Here is a 19,453-nt window from a genome sequence, read left to right on the forward strand (position 1 = left end):
GTGGTCCAGGTTGCCATGGGCCAGTCTGCAGCGGCAGTAGCAACAGCTCCAGAACCTCAGCAGCTTAAGAAACAACGGGGTATGTGTTTCCTGCCCACGAGACATGTCACTCATAGGTTGGTGGGAGGGCTCTGTCTCATTGCGGCCAGGCGGGGGACCCAGCAGGGCAGCCATGTCTCAAACACTGCTGGTGGCCCCGCCGGAGGGGGCGTGCGCCAGGAGAGGCTAAACCCACCATGAGATGCACTTCAGGGGCCAGAAGTGGCCATGTGGCCCCACCCAACTGCAAGGGGTTGGCAGCGCAACTTTCCATGGGCCAGGAAGGCAGGGCTCTGGGAACACTCGGTGAAGAGCGTGATGGCCGATCAGCTGTCGGCATGTTCTCACCCATGACGTGCGAGTGTTCTTCAGGCTGAGCTGTGAGTGGTTCTTTTCATGCTTCTGTCTAAACTTCCGTCTCCTGGAGACACATGTATGTATTTGTTAATTAAATGTACTTACGAGTGCGTCTCGAAACCCTCCCCCAGTTGTGTGGTCAGGCCACCCAAGATGGCTGTTCTCTTGCTCTCTGTACGTCTCCTGCTAGACCGGTCCCTGCTCACCCACAGCCTAATCACCTGACTGGCCTTCCCTCTTAATCACAGTCTAGTCAGTAAGCGCCTACCTACTCCACCCCAACTAGTGACTGTTTTAATCTTTAGATCAGAATCTCCACCAAGATAGTTTATCAAAGAGGTGAGGGGCCTGTTCCCCTGCTGGCTTCCCTGGTAACCAATGGGCCAGTTCCCCCAATAACTGGTAACCTCCCCGTCCCCTGAAGGTCAAGACTGCCACCATGTCCTGCCACTGGCAGCTGTACAAGGTGGGGTGTTGCTCCGGGACCTTCTTTCAAACGTGTAAGGTCCTGCACCCATTAAACCATTCAGGTCTGTGACTTGGGCTGACTCCCAGATCCCGAGTCTAGGCAAGCACAGGGCTCACAGGCCTGCCTGGTGCAGCCCGACACCAGTCCCATTCTGAGTTTTTGTGGATTCTACCTGTTAACATTCTTTTACTATTTGGCAAGGTTTCTAGAGGCAGAGAAAACACCTGGTGATCAATCCACTGTGTTGAGAAGCCCCATGCGGGTTCTCTGAAGACTTCATTGTTCCTTTCAGATAGAAACTGTCCTTCGGTTGTGTAATGACTTTGGAACTCAGCAAACTCAATAGCCAAGAGCTCTTCCATCAATTTGACGCCTCTTCTGTTTCGTGAGGGATCCCTGGGCTAATGCCACTGGAAACTTGGCTCTTCTACTTGTTTGTAAACTTAGCAGTATCGATCCTTTCCATTAGTTCTCCCGGGCAACCTGGCTGTCCGGAGATGAGGCATCAAGAACACAGGAAATGTCCTAGAAAGGCCTAGAAATCCTCCAGTGTCTCCTCTGAAGAACATTTATCCTTTAAGTACCACCCCCTCCACAGACTCCAAAATAAAACTGCTAACAGGGGTGGGTTACCTCAGTGGTAAAGCACGGGCTCGGCATGCACAAGGTCCCAGGTTCAATCCCCAGGACTGCCGTTAAAAAAAAAGTCATAGAAGAAAAGTGTTATAAAACTGGTACCGGACCTTGTGCCTCTGGGGGCCTGTCCCACCCGTCTGGGCCCACAGCTCAGACAGCAGGGACCTCGGGGCGGGACGCCACTTCCAACAAATGCTAACCAGGTGGTTTCCGGACTGCAGGACATCTGATGGACTACTCGTATGATGGCCAGATTCTAATAAATACGGCAAAGGAGAGGAAAGAGAAATTCTAAGAAATGTTGCCTTTAAATGTTTTAGCTATGTCAAGTTACACAGTGAAATATCCGTTCCCTCAAAATACATCCTGTCAGAAGGTCTTATATTTTGGGAATATTTTCATTCCTTCCCTGGGAAGCACTTGTTGCTGGGGTGCTAGGACTTCAGCTTCATGAGGCTGCATCCCACATCACGCAGCATGAAGTTTCTTAGATTTGTTTCTGGGGAGCAATGGTAGGACTGACCCCTGATATTTGTTTTTATGCCAGAAGAATGACATGGAGGACACTTCACTTGGCCTGCCACATCCTCAGAACAAAAATAGAGACAATTTTTGGTATCACCAAAATAGTTTCAAAATAGTTTTCACCACCATGGTGCCATTCTGAGTTACTCAGTTAACTCTATGGTATTTAAAACATGACTTGTAATTACAAAACTAAGACAGTTCCACAACAATTTAAACAATACAGAGGGGAACATGCACAAGGTCCTGGGTTCAATCGCCAGCACCTCCACTTAAAAAAAAAAAAATCACACACAAGAACTTAATTACGTCCTCCCCCAAAATAAAAAAATAAAAAATAAAATAAATCATACAGATAGGTTTAAAATATACATATTAAACCAGGGATTGTTTATATAAATGTAATCTATGTAAAATACACCTGATTTACCAACACAGGATCAAGTGACTTCATGCAGAGGTCTTAACAGGTGACAGATTCACAATGGGCAGGTGACGCGGAGTGGCGGGCAGCATGGGAAGACCTGAAAAAGGTCAGCAGGTGTCCGCGCCAGAGCCCAGGGTCTGGCGCCGGGTAGGCACGGGGAGTCATCCCAGGTCTGATGAGTGCCACCGTAGGAGCTACAGGAGCTGTGGTCCAGAACCTGGAGGCTCTCATGTGAAGCCGTGTTGGGGGTCACAGTGCTCGGTGCCCGGTTTCCAGCAGCATGCTCTCCAGAAGCAGCCTGCTGTGGCTCTCCAGGTAGGGCTGGTGCAGCCACATGGACAGATAGCTCAGGGTGAGGTCGCGGTCTGTGGAGTGCGCGAGCTCTTCCACAATGGTGCGCTTCAGACGGAGCTCCCACCGGTACATGTTGGAGAGCTGGCAGGAAACCTCGTCTGAAACACACGTAAGTCCCCCTTTAACAAGAGTAATTCATGGAAGCACCCTTGACTGGGGACAACTGCCACCTTGAAAAGCTCCTTGTCAAAAGCCAGAATGAGCAACAGCACTGACAGAAGGAGGACTCAAGCTGGTGCAGATTAGCATCAGATAACAGGGTAAGTATCATGACATTAAGAAGTACCTGTTTCTCCTCACACTGGCCAGGATGGCCACCACTAAAAGCTCTACAAATGATAAATGCTGGAGAGAGTTTGGAGAAACTGTTGGTGGGAAAGTAAATTGGTATAGTCACTATGGAAGTTCCTTAAAAAACTAAAAATAGAGTTACCCTACAATCCAGCAATGCCACTCCTGGGCATATATGCAAAGGAAACTCTAATTCAAAAAAATACATGCACCCCAATGTTCACAGTAGCACTATTTCCAATTGCCACGACATAGAAGCAACCTAAATGTCCACTGACAGCTGACTGGATACGGAAGATGTGGTGTATATATTCACAATGGAATATTATTCAGCCATAAAAAATGAAATAGTGCCATTTGCAGCAACATGGAGGGACATAGAGATGATCATATTAAGCGAAGTACGTCAGACAGAGAAAGACAAATATCCTATATCACTTATATGTGGAATCTGAAATGTAACACAAATGAACTTATTTACAAAACAGAAAAAGATTCACAGACAACGAAAACAAACTTATAGTTACCAAAGGGGAAGCAGGGAGGGATAAATTAGGAGTTTGGGATTAGCATATACAAACTATTATATATAAAATAAACAATAAGGTTTTACTGTATAGCACAGGAGACTATTCAGTACCTTGTAACACCTATAATGAAAAAAAATATATATATGTATTACTGAATCACCATGCTGTGCACCAGAAGTTAACACAACATTGTAAATCAACTCTACTTCAATTGGGGAAAAAAAAAGTACCTGAAAACTTTTCTCAATTCTTAAGCATCTGTAATCATTATAAAAAGATTCACCTCAAACTGACAATATTCAATAAACACATTACACTAGGTGACTTTACCCTTTTCTCCCTTATTTAAAAGTCAGGTCTCAGATCAGCATCAAATATCTTAGTCCTTCTTTTGAACTAACAAAGCTAAAATAGCCCTTACCTCACAGAGCTTATTTAACTCTGGAGTCTGTTTTCTCAGCAGTCTTCTGGGGTGTGGGCTTAAGTGACCACCATTTACTTTTTAATTAAAACAAAACAAAAAGCAAAAACCCATTAAAAAAAAAACCCAAATGAGGTTTCTGCCTCTGCAGAGGAGGCAAATTCATCCTGCCCCCTGGCTTTACAGGGCCAACAAAGGTGACTTACACATGGGTCTCTAATTACGATTTAATATTCTTTGCTGATTCTTAGGTAATTAAAGCCAAGAAGAAATGCTCATTTTTAGATGTCCCCATCTCCTTCCCTCTCAGTGGAGCCTCTTTAATTGAATTGCAAAGCCTGTCAGCTTTTCAGAGGGCCAGATCTAAATGATACCAAATGCTCTCATAACCTCCCCCTGAAAATCAATGCAGAAAGAACTACTTACAGAAACGGGCTGTGGGCCACGTGTGGAACAGCAGGGGCCGCTTCCTCTCCTCCCCGTAATGGTAATTTTCTAGTTCACAAACTCCCCTGGTAGTTGAAGACAGCTTTTCCATTTTCATCTGTATTTTGGTCTGAAAAGATATTAATTTAGAACATGAGACTTTATGATTTGAAATCTGCTCCTATCTTAGATTCAATAACTCGAAGATTTTCAAACTAAGAAATGTAAATTTGTTGAGACTGTAAGTCTAATAATTCAACACCATTAACTCCATGTGCAGCAAATTTCCAGGGAGACACAGGCTGAGAGTTGCTATGAGTTCATTAATTTGGATGAGTTCGGTAATAAATCCCAGATTTTCAGTGTGGAGAGGAGAAAGCTCACTGAGTCACACTTATTTAAGATTTCCGAGCATCACTAATTTTGTAGCACCAAAGACCTAGAGGAATCACGAGGCAGGCTCTTGCGTTTATGGGATAAAAGATGGGAGAAGAGGCACTAAATGAGCTCACTTCTGACTCTTTTATGAGCCACCCTGGGGTTTACAGAAACCTCTTTGAGGGTTGGTTTCCCTGTTTATAAAATGGTAATAATGAAAGGCAGCCCTGCACACTTCACATGGGAAGGAAGTGGTGAGAACTTGACACTGACGGTGCCTCCACAGACGCTGGGCTCTGTGCTGCTGGCACAGATGGTCTGACAAAGTGCCTGCTTCCCCAGGGAGCCGGGGGACCAAGGTAGTATTTGTGAAGCACCTGCTGGAGTTATGTATGAGTTTGTTAAAGAAAACAAATGGGTGGGGGTGGGAGAGTATAGTTCAGTGGTAGGGCACATGCTTAGCATGCACAAGGTCCTGGGTTCAATCCCCAGGACCTCCATCAAAAATAAATAAATAAATATATCTAATTACCCCCAACCCCTCCCCAAAATGGGCGAAGTAACTAAGATTTCGAATTTAAGTAGCATAGGTCTACCAAGAGCACAATTCTAAGTCCTAAAGTACAGTTTGCTTTATGTATCAATCGTCAGAAACTTAATTCCTTGTACTTGGTCCTTTAACCACCCTACAGTTCTGTCTGAAGCAGCATGCACTAAATTTAGCTAACATGAATTTTTAAAGGACTGTACTTTTTCCCAAATCTTTTCAGGTTCGATTTCTCACTTGGCCCAAGCCCAGGAGGCAGGACACAGCATGTCCATGTTCCAGCTGCAAAAACTCTCAAGGCGGTCAGGATTGAAGAAGGATGAGTTCAGGACTTCAAACCAGGCTTTCTGGCCCCAGGTCTCTTGACACCCAGTTCTAAGCTCTCTCCTCTGCATCTGCAGCAGCTCCCCGACGCCACCTGATGCTAAGAAAGGCCAGTACAGATCAGGAGAGCAACAAAAGGCCCGGAGGCTTGTCACCAGGCCATGGTTCCAGCTCTGTTCTGGGGCTCACTCAGCAATGACCATTTCTCAGTCACACGTCAGCCCTGAAGTGATGGCAGGTGAGCATGCTCTCAGTGCCGCACTGTCACACGTCTCCTCCCACAGCCAAGAGGCCATGCTGTGAAACGTTTGTCCAGCTCAGCAAAAAAGGTGCCTCTGCCCTCCCAACTAAGGTCAGATTCCTTAGAGACACTTAAAGCCAACAACCTAAATGTCCATCGACAGATGACTGGATAAAGAAAATGGGGTGTGTGTGTGTGTGTGATGGAATACTACTCAACCATAAAAAAGAATAATATAATGCCATTTGCAGCAACACGGATGGATCTGGACATTATCATACTAAGTGAAACAAGCCAGAAAAAGAAAGAAAAATTCCTTATGATATCATTTATATGTGGAACCTTAAAAAAATGACATAAATGAACTCATTTACAGAACAGAAATAGGCTCACAGGCATAGAAAACAAACTTATGGTTACCAAGGGGGAAAGGGGAGGGGAAGGATAAATTGGGAGTTTGAGATTTGTAGATAACATACTACTATATGTAAAATAGATAAACAACAAGGTCCTACTGTATAGCACAGAAAACTGTATTCAATACCTTGCCTATAATGAAAAAGAATATGAAAAGGAATACATATATGTATAACTGAATCATTATGCTGGACATCAGAAATTAATACTTTGTGAACTGACTGTACTTCAACTAAAAAAAGTAAATAAAAAACAGGAGGAAGTTAAAACATTAAAAAAAGAAAAAAAGACACTTAAAGCCAAGTCTGGGAAACTATTCTCTCTGAAGACTAGAGGAAAATAGAAAAAAAATATCAATTATTCTTACAACATCAAATTCTGGTTTTGAACATACGGCTGTGAATTAATTTCCAAACCACTTTAAAAAGGAATAAATTGGAGCAGAGAACTTTGGTGTCTGACAATTAGCACCCAGATCTTGGTTTCTAATAGGATTCGCCAAAAGAAGGAACCAAGGCTCCTTGGAGAAATGGCTGATTCTAGGATTGAAGCAAGAAATATACAAGATGAGCCCAGAGCACCCTAGGATGCCAGAAAGTGTTCAAAAAAACCAGAACAAAACCTCACAATGACGGGCATATGTCAGAGGGACATGGGAGCCAAAGCAGGAACAACCTGAGAAACAGCATAAAGCACACCCAGATTACAGCTCAAAGCGTGTGAGGTGAATAACTCAGAGAGCCTGTACTGCTAGGAATCACTGACTGAACAATTAATAAGCAGCGGACGCAGCTGCTCCACCTCCAAGAGGAAGAACACAGCTCCCCGTGGGCTGCAGGGTGACTTCCTACAGTGTGGAAAGTGGGCAGGGTCACTTTGCAGAGGGGGCACCTGACACACTCCACAGCCAGGCGATCAGGGTGAACACCCACAGCAACACGTCATGTTGACAGTGTGATGTCTATGATGTGGCAAGAGGTGCACCTTCCTCGGGTCTTCCTCTGAAACCCGCAACCCCTCGAACCACACGAAAAACATCAAGTAAATCCCAACTGAGAGCCAGTCTACAAAATGCCTCCTCAAAGTCACAGCAAGAAAAACTGGAGAAACTGTCACAGCCAAGAGGAGCCCAAGGAGACATGAAGACTAAAACTCACTGCACCGTCCTGGACCCGGCTCTCGGGACAAAAACGAAATCTGAACAAACTATACTTCATTTAATAACAGCGTATCAGTGCTGGGTCGTTACTGGTAACACCTGCCGAGTGACATGAAATTTTGATTGTCCTGCGTGAAACGCTAATGATGAACTGGGTTCGAGTGGGGATATTTTATGGGAACCCTCCGCACCATTTGCTCGACCTTTCTGTAACTCTAAAATTGTCCTAAAAATACATATTCTACTAGTTTAAAAAATGCATAAATTCACTGAAGCAGGAACCTGTGGGTTAGGGGCACCGCAGAGACCAAGGGGCCCACCTTTTCCCAAAATGCAGGATGCACGGGAGTGGGAGGGGAGCAGCGTCCAGTGGCACCAGCCACCCTGCCAGTGACCCCGAGCCCCGGAGCGAGGCTGCTCTGCCTGGTTCTTACCTTCCCGCTCTGGCCACCGGCGCCTCTCATCTCACTAACGCTTGCCTTTTTAAGAAGTGATACTTCTGTTAGGAAAGAGGGAGTAAGCCCCAGGCTCAGACCCTGATAGGGAAGAAGTATTCAGCTAACATTTTTTATAATATGATTTTAATTGTATTACAGAAAAATATACAGTAATTAAAAGCATATGGGATGTGATACAAATTGTGAGGTAGGATAAGAAGGAAGAACTGATCCAGTTCTGCCCAGGAATTGCTTCCTCAACCATCTGTGTAATTAACCTGCTGAGGAACTGTCCAGTCCTTGGGGACAGGTTTCCCAGCATGGGCCACACCACTGTCTCCTCCCCCTTTGAGGCTTCCTAAACCAGACTGCCAGTTCCTTTTCTCAGGACAGCCTTTCGGCTGTGATGGCAGCTCTTAGGTCTACTGGTCCCTCGACTTGGGGCTAAAACCCCAGCTCTTCCAGTTCCTTCTCTCAGACCTGGCCTCTCCCTCTCCCTCTGGAAGCACCCAGCTGTCTCTGACCATGTAACTCGTGGGGCTGCTATGTCCTCGGCTCTCACTGACACAGCCCAGGCTTTATCCAAAGAGCTTGGGAACTCGGGTCCCCATGAGCACGCAGTCACCTAACCCAGCGACCACTGTCAGCTGGCCCGCCAGGCCACGCCCCCTCACCCTGGACCTGTGCTGTGGGTGGAGGGACAAGGCAGGGGCCCCGTGCGTCATCTGCTACTGCTCAGCCCCCTGAGCCACTGGCTGGATTTCCTGGACCTTGACTCCACCTCCTCATATCCCCCCTGGCCCTCTCTCCTCTGTGCGGGTCAGCGGGGCTGAGGAAGGGGTCCTGTGGTCCAGTCACTTACAAGAAGAGCCAAGCACAGAGGAGAAAAACCAATCTGTCCCTCTGGACCACCTCCTCCCCCCGCGCTCCCTGAGACACTTTTCCCTAAGGCAGTGTGCACATGCACAGAGTCATAAGTGAGGATGTATGAGCCAAAAAAAGAGCCAAGTGGCATTTAGAGACAAACTCCTTCCCAGGGTTTTTACATTTTATAAAAGTCACATTAGTAAGTGTCAAATTGTTTCTCATTCGAACACAGTTTTGGGGATTCTGTGAAATGTTTTATGCCAGGAAGGAACACAGGAGGCCAGGGACAAAGAGGTTCTGGCGGGAGCGTCGCCTTATCCAAACAACAGATGACAAGGCCGCCAGTGCTCATGCCAGCCGGCCAGGCCAGGCCGCGCAGCTCTGCTGGCTGAAGTGTTTCAGTGCAGGAGCTTAGCCAGCCAGTTTCTTCTCTTTCAGGCAGTGTGTGTACCTGCATTTTGTCCAAACAAAAACACGTGCCATAATCAAGTGGGTTAATTTGGGAAAACAAACAAAGGAACAAGCAAAATACACGTGGTCAGTTTTCAACTGATTATCTGCAAATTTCGATGGATTATTTTGCCTGTGTTAATTCCCGGCTCGTCTGCAAGTCTAGGTCTAGAACCCAACTACTAGAGACATAGCTGTGAACGTAGAGATAAAACAAAGAAAGCAGATCCCACGAGGCCCACACACCTTAGCCTCCAGCCTTACCATGAGAGGGCCTTAAAATGAAGTTGAGGAAGACACAGGCCTGTCCTGTGACCTGCTTGAGCACCAGGTGGAGAGGGCTGGGTGGCGGACCAAGTGATTATCATGGCACAACCCGAAGGCAGAATCACAAAACAGACAGGGCAAGTACAAAATCTAATTGTTTATGTAGAGGAGACAAACAGCCCCATAAGTATCAAAACATCCCAAAGACAGTACTGCATTTCAATCATAAAGAAAAGGCTAAATCACCAAATGGTTCTCAATGCACCATTCATTTTAATGTTTCAGAAACCATTACATCTTACAATCAATGTGATATTTGTTTATGATTATTATTTTTTGCAGGCGGAGGTAATCAGGTTTACCTGTTTATTTTGAACCCAGGACCTCATGCACACTAGGCATGTGCTCTACGACTTCTCCCCTCAGTGTTTAAAGTTAAAAGGACAGTGTTTCCTGAAAAACTCCTTTAAACCTATAGTCTGCCTTACAATAATATGCAGATTGGGGGAGGGGTATAGCTCAGTGGTAGAGCGAGTGCTTAATATGCACGACGAGGTCCCGGATTCAATCCCCAGTCCCTCCATTAAAAAAAAAAGTAAGTAAATAAATAAACAAACCTAATTACCTCTCTCCCTACCCTCCAAATATAAACAGACTTCATGTGTTTGTGGGAAAGTTTTAGTTATCTCAGTTCAAAGATGTACAAAACCTGATTCCTGTGTCTGGCAAAGAGATGAGGTGTCATGTCCACTGTGGTGGCCAGTTTGGTGGGTACTAACATCCAGCCTTTAATTTATTAAACAAACGTTTCAGAGTATCCCTTTTGTGCTAGATCAGGGCTCATAGGCCAAATCCGGCCCAAAGCCTATTTTTGTGTGGCCCTCAAGCTAAGAATGGGTTTTACATTTTTAAGCGGTTGAAAAAAAATCAAAAGAAGAATATTTTGTGACGCATGAAAATCAGACAAAATTTAAATTTCAGCATCTGTAAATACCACAGCCAGAACCCCCTGGCCCATGTGCTATGCCCAAGCAGCATGATGGCCTGCTGCCCACAAGGCCTAAAATTCTCACCGTGGGGCCCTGGGAGCAGGTGAAATCGCTCCGGACAACATACAAGAAGGAAAGAACCAGGTGGAGGACAGCACCTTGGGGAACAAGATTTATGGGGCCTGTCGAAGCAGAGGGACCAACGGGGAAGGCAAGGAGGGAAAGACAAAAGCTGGGAGAAGGAACGCACAGCCCAGTGCGCGGGAGGCTGCCAGGCACTTGAGCAAACCCAATGCCCGGATCCAGCGACTGGGCGCACAGGCGGTGGGTCTCTGCTTCTTACCAAACTGTCCAGGGTGACCTGCAGCTCCTCACACAGCATCTCCAGTTCCCTGTTATATTCTGGGCATATCTTTCCCGCATTTTCATCAGAAACCAGGCTGCTGGTCTCTAATTCTATCTTGTCTTTGCTCCTGGATGAAATGAAAAAGAGTGAGAACAAATACACTTCATAAGCCCATCTCATTTTGTTATGATAAACCCCAGAAAACTCAGTATCCACATAATTATGTCATCATGCTTCCCGTCATCGTGTTTAAGTGTTATTTACATATACAATCAACATGTCCATCCTTTAATCAAATTTGCACTAGAGTAAGTCAATTCCATCCAGCCTGGTGGCATCCTCAGGGAGTAAGACCCGGTCATACGTTCAGAATTCATCAGCTAGGAATGTGTTTTGTAAGGTGAAAATGCTGTGACCCACGGCACGTGAAATTAATCTAGTGGGGCCACGATCAACATTAAAGGAAAAAATGAAACATTAAAATGGAATAGGAAATATCAGAGTGCATCCTATGCGATAAGGGTAAGAAATGCTTCATGGACTTGCTGAGCAGGAAAAGGCAGCAGAGGATCACAGAACATGATGTGTTTGAGGGAACTGGCGAGAGCCAGGGGCCAAGGCCAGGAAGGTAAGACTCCAGAATCTGGCCGGCAGACAAAGATACCAAATGTATAATTACAACTTTGAGAAATTAAAAATATGTATATACAGGAAAGTGCAAAGACTAATAAAGCAAATCTTCTCATTAGAACTGGCAACTGCCAAGAGTTTGTTTTCTTAATTCCTTTGTCTTTTTAAAAGAAACTGCGAAGGGGAAACACACTCCCGGGTCTTCCTCTGCTTTGAATACCCTACTCCGCCTCTGACACCTGGTCCCCAAAGGCAAAGCAGGGCTCTCCACACCAAGCAATTCTCAGGTTCCCTGGACACCAGCTGGGCATCCTACCACATAGCTCAGTTCTGACACTGCCTACCGAGGATAGCATCAGTTCCCACAGGTTAAGGACTCTGTCTCACAAGACTGCCCAGGCTCAACTTCAGACGCCAATTACAAGTTCAGGTTGTTACCTGTGCTTCTGACAAACCGGCTGTCAGTTGGAGGTTCCCACGACCCCCTCCTTAGGTTCAATTAATTTGCTAGAGCAGTTTGCAGACTCCAGGAAGACACAGTGTACTTTCTAGATGATTGACTGGTTTATTACAAAGGATACGAAAGGACAGCTATATGAAGAGGGACACAGGGCAAAGTTTGGAAGGGTGTCGAGCACAGGGGCTTCGGTTCCTGTGGAATCTGGGGTGCACTACCCTTCTGGCACATGGAAGCGCTCTTGCTCCCAATCCGAAAGCTCTTCAAACCCCCGTCCTTTTGGTATTTTATGGAGGCTTCATGATGAAGGCATGACTGATTAAATGACTGGCTGTTGCTGATTAATTCAACCTCTAGCCCCTCTCTCCTCCCCTGAGGTGGGGTGGGGGTAGGGCTGAAAGTGCCAACTCTAATCACGTGGTTGGTGCCTGCATCCTTATGGGCTTTCCAGAAGTCCCCTCAGTAAATGAACTCAAGCGTGACTGAAAGGGGCTTGTTATAACCAGATACCCCTCTCACCTTTATCATTCTAGAGGACAAAAGAACAGATACTTCAGGAACCAGGGATAAAAGAACACATATTATAACAAAAGATTCTCCCATTGCTCTTATCCCCCAGGAAACCATAAGGCGCTGTGTGCCGGGAACAGGGACAGACCAAATATGTATTTATTATAAAATGCAGCATCACAAAGATGGAGTGCTATTTGCCTACTATCCCAAACTCTTTCTTCCTAGAGGATGCCGGTGTCATGAACTGAGTCTGTATTCCTCCAATTCTTTTTTTTAATGTCATACACAGATGTAACCACGATCTGTAGTATAATTCTGCATTTAAAGTATACATACACATCTATCAAAATTCATCAGATTGTACATCTGAAGTATGAGTAGTCTGCTGTACAGGAATTATACCACAGTAAGGGTGTGAAAAAAATGTACGGGGGGGGGCTATAGCTCAGTGGTAGAGTATATGCTTAGCATGACTAGGTCCTGGGTTCAATCCCCAGTACCACCATTAAAATAAATAATAAACAAACGTAATTACCTCCCCCAAAACAACAAAAAAACCCTAACAATAGAAATAAACATTTTTTAAAAAAATGTACACAGTTCTTACTTGCATGCAGCATTTCACCACTTGCTTTTTCACTTTATATAATTTAATCTATCTATGCTGCTAGAGAGGACCCTTCCCACCCTAAAAAGACTCCCAGGAAACTTCTGCCCACTCATTATGGGTGAAGCGCACAGAACATACTCCATGTGTACTTACAATAAACTGATTTTCATGTTGGCAATATTATTGGCGGTAGCAAAACCTCCATCATTGAGGGTTTCCCATTTCAGGATTAGATTATGCCAATCGGCCGCATTGTCCTTAATTTTCCTTGCACTGACAGATAAGACAGGTTTTTTGGGCGTTGTACTTCCAAGAGTCTTGGCTAATAGGGAGTAAAAGAAACATAACTGTCATGAAATTCATGATTATAGTTGTGGGGAAATGTCCTTATAACTGCAACCTTAGAACTATCTGAAACACCACATCAACTGGACAAATCATGTCTTGGAAATGAAGAAATCTGGATGAATGTGAAAGTTCCTGGAACAAGACAAGATAGGATTGTTTTTATTTTTATTTTTGAATTGTTTTTACATTTTAAGACTCACTAGATAACAGCTGAATCCTTTCGAAGCTTAATGGCACCACAAAGTTTTATCCGAAGCACGCTGACCACTTTCAAAGGTTGGAAAGGAGGGAAAGTCATGACTTTCTGCTAAAGCTCTTGGATGCCCCAAGATCCAGTCTCAGACACTCTGATGCCTTACATTTGTTCAGGGCTTTGTGGACCAGCAGCCCTCGACACTCCAACACACAGACAAGGCTGGACCCTAGAGATGCAGTGATGACCTCCATGCTCAGAACACCGGAGGACGCCCAAACTCCTTCCAGACCTGGCTCCCTCTCTGCCTCCACACTCATCTCAAACCCTACCTCAAACCCCCTCACTCTCTAGCTAATATCCACCACTGCCGACTCTGGAAAAGCCCTTTGCATGTGCAGTTCTCTCTTCTAGAAAGCGCTTTCCTTCCTTGGGCTAATGCTGCCTGCACCCCACGAATCCCCCAGATCCCAGCTTCTGTAGGAAGCAAATCCCAGACCAGCATAAGCCAACTCAGCTGTCTGGGCCATCCTAGTCCTGCTGTGCCCTCTCTTTTCTACTGAGGATCCTTCAAAGGCATCTCACAGCCCACAGGATAAGATCCAAATTCTGAGGCCCCTTAAGGAATCCAGAACACACACTGGCAGTACAGTTTGGAGTCTAGACTCTGAAGACCGTACTGACTGGGTCTGAATCCCAGCTCTGCCATGCCAGCTGTGCAACCTTAGATAAGTTAGGCAAACTCTAAGAACCTCAAAGTTCCCATCTGTAAAATGAGAATAAAACAGATCTACTACATAGAGTTGATGTGAAGATTGGATAACATATGTCAGGTTGTGAGCGCCCAGCACATCGCAAGCATCCAACATAGTATGTGTTATCACAAGGGCCTCTCCAGTGTGTTTTTTTCCACCACTGCCAAGCAGAGAACTCATTTCTGATGCTACCTACAGGAGATGGAATCAGATCCCACAAGTTAGTGGCTCGTCCTGTAGGACCCCTCCTGCCCCTCCTCTTCAGACGCCAGTCTCAAGTCCAGGTTGTCACCTGTGCTTGACCTACCAGCTATAGTCAGAGGTTCCCTAGGGTTGGATTACTTTGCTAGAGTGGCCCACTGAGAACTCAACAAAACATTTTACTTACTAGATTACTGGGAACAGCCAGATGGAAGAGACACATAGGGGGAGGTATGTGGGAACAGGTACAGTGCTTCCAAGCCCTCTCCCTGCATCTCCACATGTTCATCAACCTGGAAGCTCTTAGCATCCTTTGTTTTTGGGTTTTTATGGAGGCTTCATTACATAGGAAGGATTGATTATTAAATGATCGACCGTTTATAACTGATTTAACCTCCAGCTTCTCTTTCCTTGCTTGAGATGGGGGTTAGGGGGTGGTGAGAACTGAAAGTTCCAACTCTCTAACCACATAGTTGGTTTCCTGAGAACCAGCCCCCATCTTTCAGTTACATAGGGGCTCTACTTTTAAATATAGAATTGCTCTTTCATTCATTCTTTATACAACTAGCCAATATTTGCTGCTTGCCTACATTATGTCAGGCATGGGTGATGAAGTGATGGAACTAGATAGACTGGGACCATTTTCACGGAATTTACTTTCCACAGAAGAGGTGGATGAGGGGGAGATAAATTAGGAATTAAATTTGGATTAACAGATACACACTACTGTATATAAAACAGATAAACAACAAAGATCTACTGTATAGCATAGGGAATGATATTCAATGTCTTATAATAACCTAAAATGGAAAAGAATCTGAAAAAGAGTATGTATATATGTAATTCAATCACTTTGTTGTACACCTGAAACTAACACAACATTGTAAATCAACTATACTTCAATAAAAATTAAAAAATTAAAAAATAAAGAAAGCTATTTGGCCCCAGAAAATTAAAAAAAAAAACAAAGCAAACAAACAAACGAAACTAAGAGGAGGTGGGTAACAGACAACTAAGTGGTTGTCATCAGTTTAGATCATAAGTGCCACAAAATAAAAGAAGGTCTTGTGTTAGAGTGAACCCCTTAGAAGTTGTCATTCTGGCTGAAACCTGAATGATGAGAAGTCAACAGCATGGGCCTTAATATGAGAATGAGCTTGGTGAGTATGAAAAAAAGAAAAACACCTGTGAGGCTAGAATGAAACAGAGTCGGGGAGGTGGCCAGGCAGCGAGAACCTTTCAGGCCAAGATAAGAAGTCTGGATTTATTCCAAGTCAATGGAAAGCAACCAATAAGTTTTGAGTAGAGAAATGACATGATCTGATTTAGGTTTTTAGAAAGTCACTTCCACAAAGAAGTCTTTCTGGATCCCCAGGTTGGGTTAGGAGTCACTGCACCGTATATCTGGAACACCCTGTACTTCATTCAGCCATCATGCCCCTCAACAGTGTAGTGTGTCTGCTTGTTTAATGTCTAGTATATTCCTCCCTAGACTGTGAGTTCCACCAGAGTAGGGACAAGACTATCTTGTTCCCTTTCATAACCTCAGGGCATAGTAAAACGTGTTAAATGGAGAAACAACTCTTAGCACCTGCACTATAATCTTCTAAGGGTGTCTCTCCCCTAGTAGGGGCTCCTTCAGGGCCAGAGCCACATGTGATTCATCGTCTGTCTGCCCCATACCCAGTACATATTTAGGAACCAAAAACAATGTCCTGATTTCAAGAAATTAGGTTTCAAGAAATGAAAAAAAAAAAACTGACTTTACAATCTAGCTGGGAAAGAGAGATCAGGTATCAGTTTCAGGACAGGACAGTGGCACAGTGGCTACGTTACTCATCCCCTCCGAGCCTCCACTCCCCACCTGCTGACGTTACTTCGTGGGAATAGCCGTGAGGATCAAATGAGCTGACACAGATCAAGTACTTAGAACACGACCCGGCACACAGAGAGCACTCGCTGAACGACAGCTTTTATTACAAGCAGAGAGCTGTGGACGGGAATTCTGACTGAGGGGAATTCGGGGAAAGCGCGCTGCTGATACTAATCTACCACGACAATGACAATCTGAGTGTCAGGATCTGCTGACACTCCTTTGCACACATCATCTCGTTCCACACGAGAAAAAACGGAGGCTCGGCACAACTGAGTTCGAGCCGACCGCAGAGCCTGCGCGGGGCGGGCGGGCTGGGCTGGGGCAAGGCACGGACCGCCGTTCAATCCGGGGGGCCCAGATTCAATGCGGGAGTCTCAGGCCCAGCCCGAAGCTCACACCGTAACACTTACACCCTCCCAGCCCGGAGAAACGCGCGCTTCTCACGCACCTTCCATGGGGTCCGCAGGTATCCCAGGAAAGAGACCCGAAGCTCCGCCCACATGCGCCGGAAGTGCTGTACGTCACTTCCGACCCGCTAGCCGCCGCTTGAGGCTCTGCCGCTCTAGCCGGCGGCGGAGCCAGCTGCCTCTCGGCGGTGCCGGCTCCGTTGCCCAGGGAACGGGGTCCCAGCAGTCCCCGCGGCCCGGAGTCCATCCCCCCGAGCCGGGCTGACGAGTCCGGAGGGGCCGCCGTGGGAGGTGAGTCCCGCGAAGCCACCCGCCCCCGCCCCGCCCTCGGCCTCCCGCCGCCGCTCTCGCCTCCCCCGGGCCATCCTTCCCGCACCTCAGGGTCGCGCTGCCCGTCTCGCCCCCTCCCCGGCCTCCGTCTCGCCCGCGCCGGCGGCCGAGGCCGGATGCCTTGGCACACGAAGCGCCAGGCTGGCTGCCCGGCGGGAGCCGGCGGTCCGCGGGGGAGCAGTAGCCGCCCACCGCTCCTGGGCTCCGCGGGCCCTGTGCCTCGCGCGCCCCGGCTCCGCTCGCTCCTCCCACTCCGCGCCTTCCCTTCCCTTCCTCTGCCGCACCCTAGCATCCCTTCTGCCCCACGGGCGCCGAGGCTCCGGGCTCCGTAGTCTCGGGGTTGATGTTGCGTTCTGTTCCCCGACCCCTTAGTCCTCGGCCCTTCGTCCGCCCACCATCGCCTGGCACACGTACCCAGTAGGTGCTCAGTAAGTGTTCGTTATTTGGATAAATGAACGCCCTCCTCTCGGTCCTGCTTTAAGGCCTCAGAGCTGAATAGTTAGTGCAGCTTACAAGAGTGGGGTAGCCTGGAGTCAGACCGGTCCCAGCGCTGCCCCTTCCTAGCTCTGTGCTGGGGGCAGGTGGTATCTCACTACGCTTCAGTTTCATCATCAGTCAAATGGGGATGATAATACTTTTCGACCTCTGGCTTGGTGGGAGGATTAAATAGGTCAGTGCATGTGAATTGCTAAGCACGGTGCCTGACACTCGGTACATTTCAATAAAGCCTGGCCTCTGCCCTCCTTATCCACATACTCTACCTCCATTTCTCTTCCCTGCGCTTTGTTTTTCCTCACTTTCTGGCTGAGACTCAGGAATTGTATTCTGTTCTATTGCTTTATTGTTAGATTTGTTGGCAGAGTGCGCGGTTCGGACCTGGGTGCACCCTTGCCTTATCTGCTGGAGTGATCAGTTGTCCTGAAGTCGACTTCCTCCTTATAGCCTCCTTATAGTCTTGAAAACTTTAAGGAGAGGAGTTCTGAAAATCCCCAAACCCAGATCCCAACATGAACAGAATCTGGGAATAAAGCCGCTGTAGCCCTTGTGATGACCAGTGACTCCCCATTTTCTAAGCTTTAAGGCTCTTAGTACTCTCTCACCCAGCTCCAGTGCACCTTGATAAAGCTCTGGACTGGCTGCTGCTGCTGCTCCTCCTCCTCCTCCTCCTCCCCCCCTCCCCCCGTCCCCTCCTCTTCCTCCTCCCCCTCCCCGTCCCCTCCTCCTCCTCTTCCTTTTTTTTTTCTTCTACCTGACTCTTAACATTCCTTGTTTGTTCATTCAGCAGGTAGGTATTTGGGGTCCCTTATCTGTCAGCCATAGTACCAGCCTCTAGGGATGTTGTGGTGGACCAGACAGACCAGTCCCTGTCCTCAGGGGACTTTCAGACTTGAGAAGCAGCAGGCATGGTACAGGGGACACTCTACTTGGATTTGGGGATGGGCTTGGAGACTGGTGGTGGGATAAGGATAGTCCTCTTCTGAAGGAGTGACTAGTAAGTAGCTTTCGTTAGGGTTGAGTTATTTTGTAGCCAGATTGTCTTTTTCCATAGAAGATTGACTCCTACTGCATTTGTTTTCAGTTTTCTCTTAGAGAAACTGCACTTCAAGTCCCAGGAAGATCTCATTTCATATTTGCTTGTGAGTAGTTTGAACAAAATGGCTACTGGAACTTAGTGGGGGAAAAGGGAAGGAAACAGGCATCAGGCAGAGCAGTTTAGGCTTAGAAAAGTAAACAGACCAGGAGTCAGTTATACACATAATGAAAACAGGCTTTGAAGTCAAGTGTGGAGAGATTTCTAGACCAAGAGTTTGGTAGAATCAGGAGTGAGTAGTTGATAGCTCTGTGAACCGCTGAGGTAGACGTGATTATGATTCAGTGTGTGTTCGGTATTTTTTAGGTTGCTTTATTCTTTTTTAAAATTTTTCTGGTTTTTTTTTCAGGGGGGGTAATTGGTTAATTAATCAGTTACTTTTATTTTTTGATGGGGGTGCTGGGGATTGAAGCCAGGACCTTGTGCATGCTGAGCACACCCTCTGCCACTGAGCTGTACCCTCCCTGCCAGTTTTAAATGAGTCAATTCTTTGAACCTGGATGTATGAGACCAGTGAGTTTTTGCATAATGATGGATATAACTGAGTTAGAGAGGTTTTATATTTTGATCTATCATATTTGGGGAATCTGGCACAGTGTTTTGAGAGAAATTGTTTCAACAAATATTTGTTGGGCATTGATTATG

The 19,453-nt window shown here is 46.4% G+C and overlaps 2 protein-coding genes across 11 annotated transcripts in view; one reads left to right on the top strand and one right to left on the bottom strand.

Annotated features, from left to right (window-relative positions):
• Nucleotides 1-1,883: 1,883 nt before the first annotated feature.
• CINP (cyclin dependent kinase 2 interacting protein) lies at nucleotides 1,884-16,995 on the bottom strand. Its single transcript, XM_006209063.4, has 5 exons — nucleotides 16,929-16,995; nucleotides 13,261-13,429; nucleotides 10,895-11,024; nucleotides 4,476-4,605; nucleotides 1,884-2,905 (listed from the first exon to the last, which is right to left on the bottom strand). The coding sequence occupies exons 1-5, from the start codon at nucleotides 16,933-16,935 to the stop codon at nucleotides 2,703-2,705; spliced, it is 639 nt and encodes a 212-aa protein (XP_006209125.2). The 5' UTR covers nucleotides 16,936-16,995; the 3' UTR covers nucleotides 1,884-2,702.
• Nucleotides 16,996-17,034: 39 nt separating this feature from the next.
• The window catches only part of TECPR2 (tectonin beta-propeller repeat containing 2), an 82,645-nt gene continuing 80,226 nt past the window's right edge, over nucleotides 17,035-19,453 (top strand). For 6 of the 10 annotated variants that reach the window (XR_012073830.1, XM_072963754.1, XM_072963759.1 and 3 more), the window contains exon 1: nucleotides 17,036-17,178. The gene's annotated coding sequence lies outside the window, so the exon portion shown is untranslated. Of the gene's footprint in view, nucleotides 17,179-17,280; nucleotides 17,646-19,453 lie in introns of those variants that run through there. The other 4 variants (XM_072963758.1, XM_072963763.1, XM_072963761.1 and 1 more) reach the window with 3 other exon arrangements.

The sequence above is a fragment of the Vicugna pacos genome, chromosome 6, assembly GCF_048564905.1.
Source record: "Vicugna pacos chromosome 6, VicPac4, whole genome shotgun sequence".
NCBI classification, from domain to species: Eukaryota; Metazoa; Chordata; class Mammalia; order Artiodactyla; family Camelidae; genus Vicugna; species Vicugna pacos.

Bases quoted from the DNA above. Each gene is read 5' to 3' on its own strand.
- CINP (XM_006209063.4), bottom strand. The intron at 11,025-13,260 runs GTAAGTACACAT...CATTTCATCCAG, and splicing joins AACATGAAAATCAGTTTATT to GAGCAAAGACAAGATAGAAT. The intron at 4,606-10,894 runs GTAAGAAGCAGA...ATATCTTTTCAG, and splicing joins AGGTCACCCTGGACAGTTTG to ACCAAAATACAGATGAAAAT.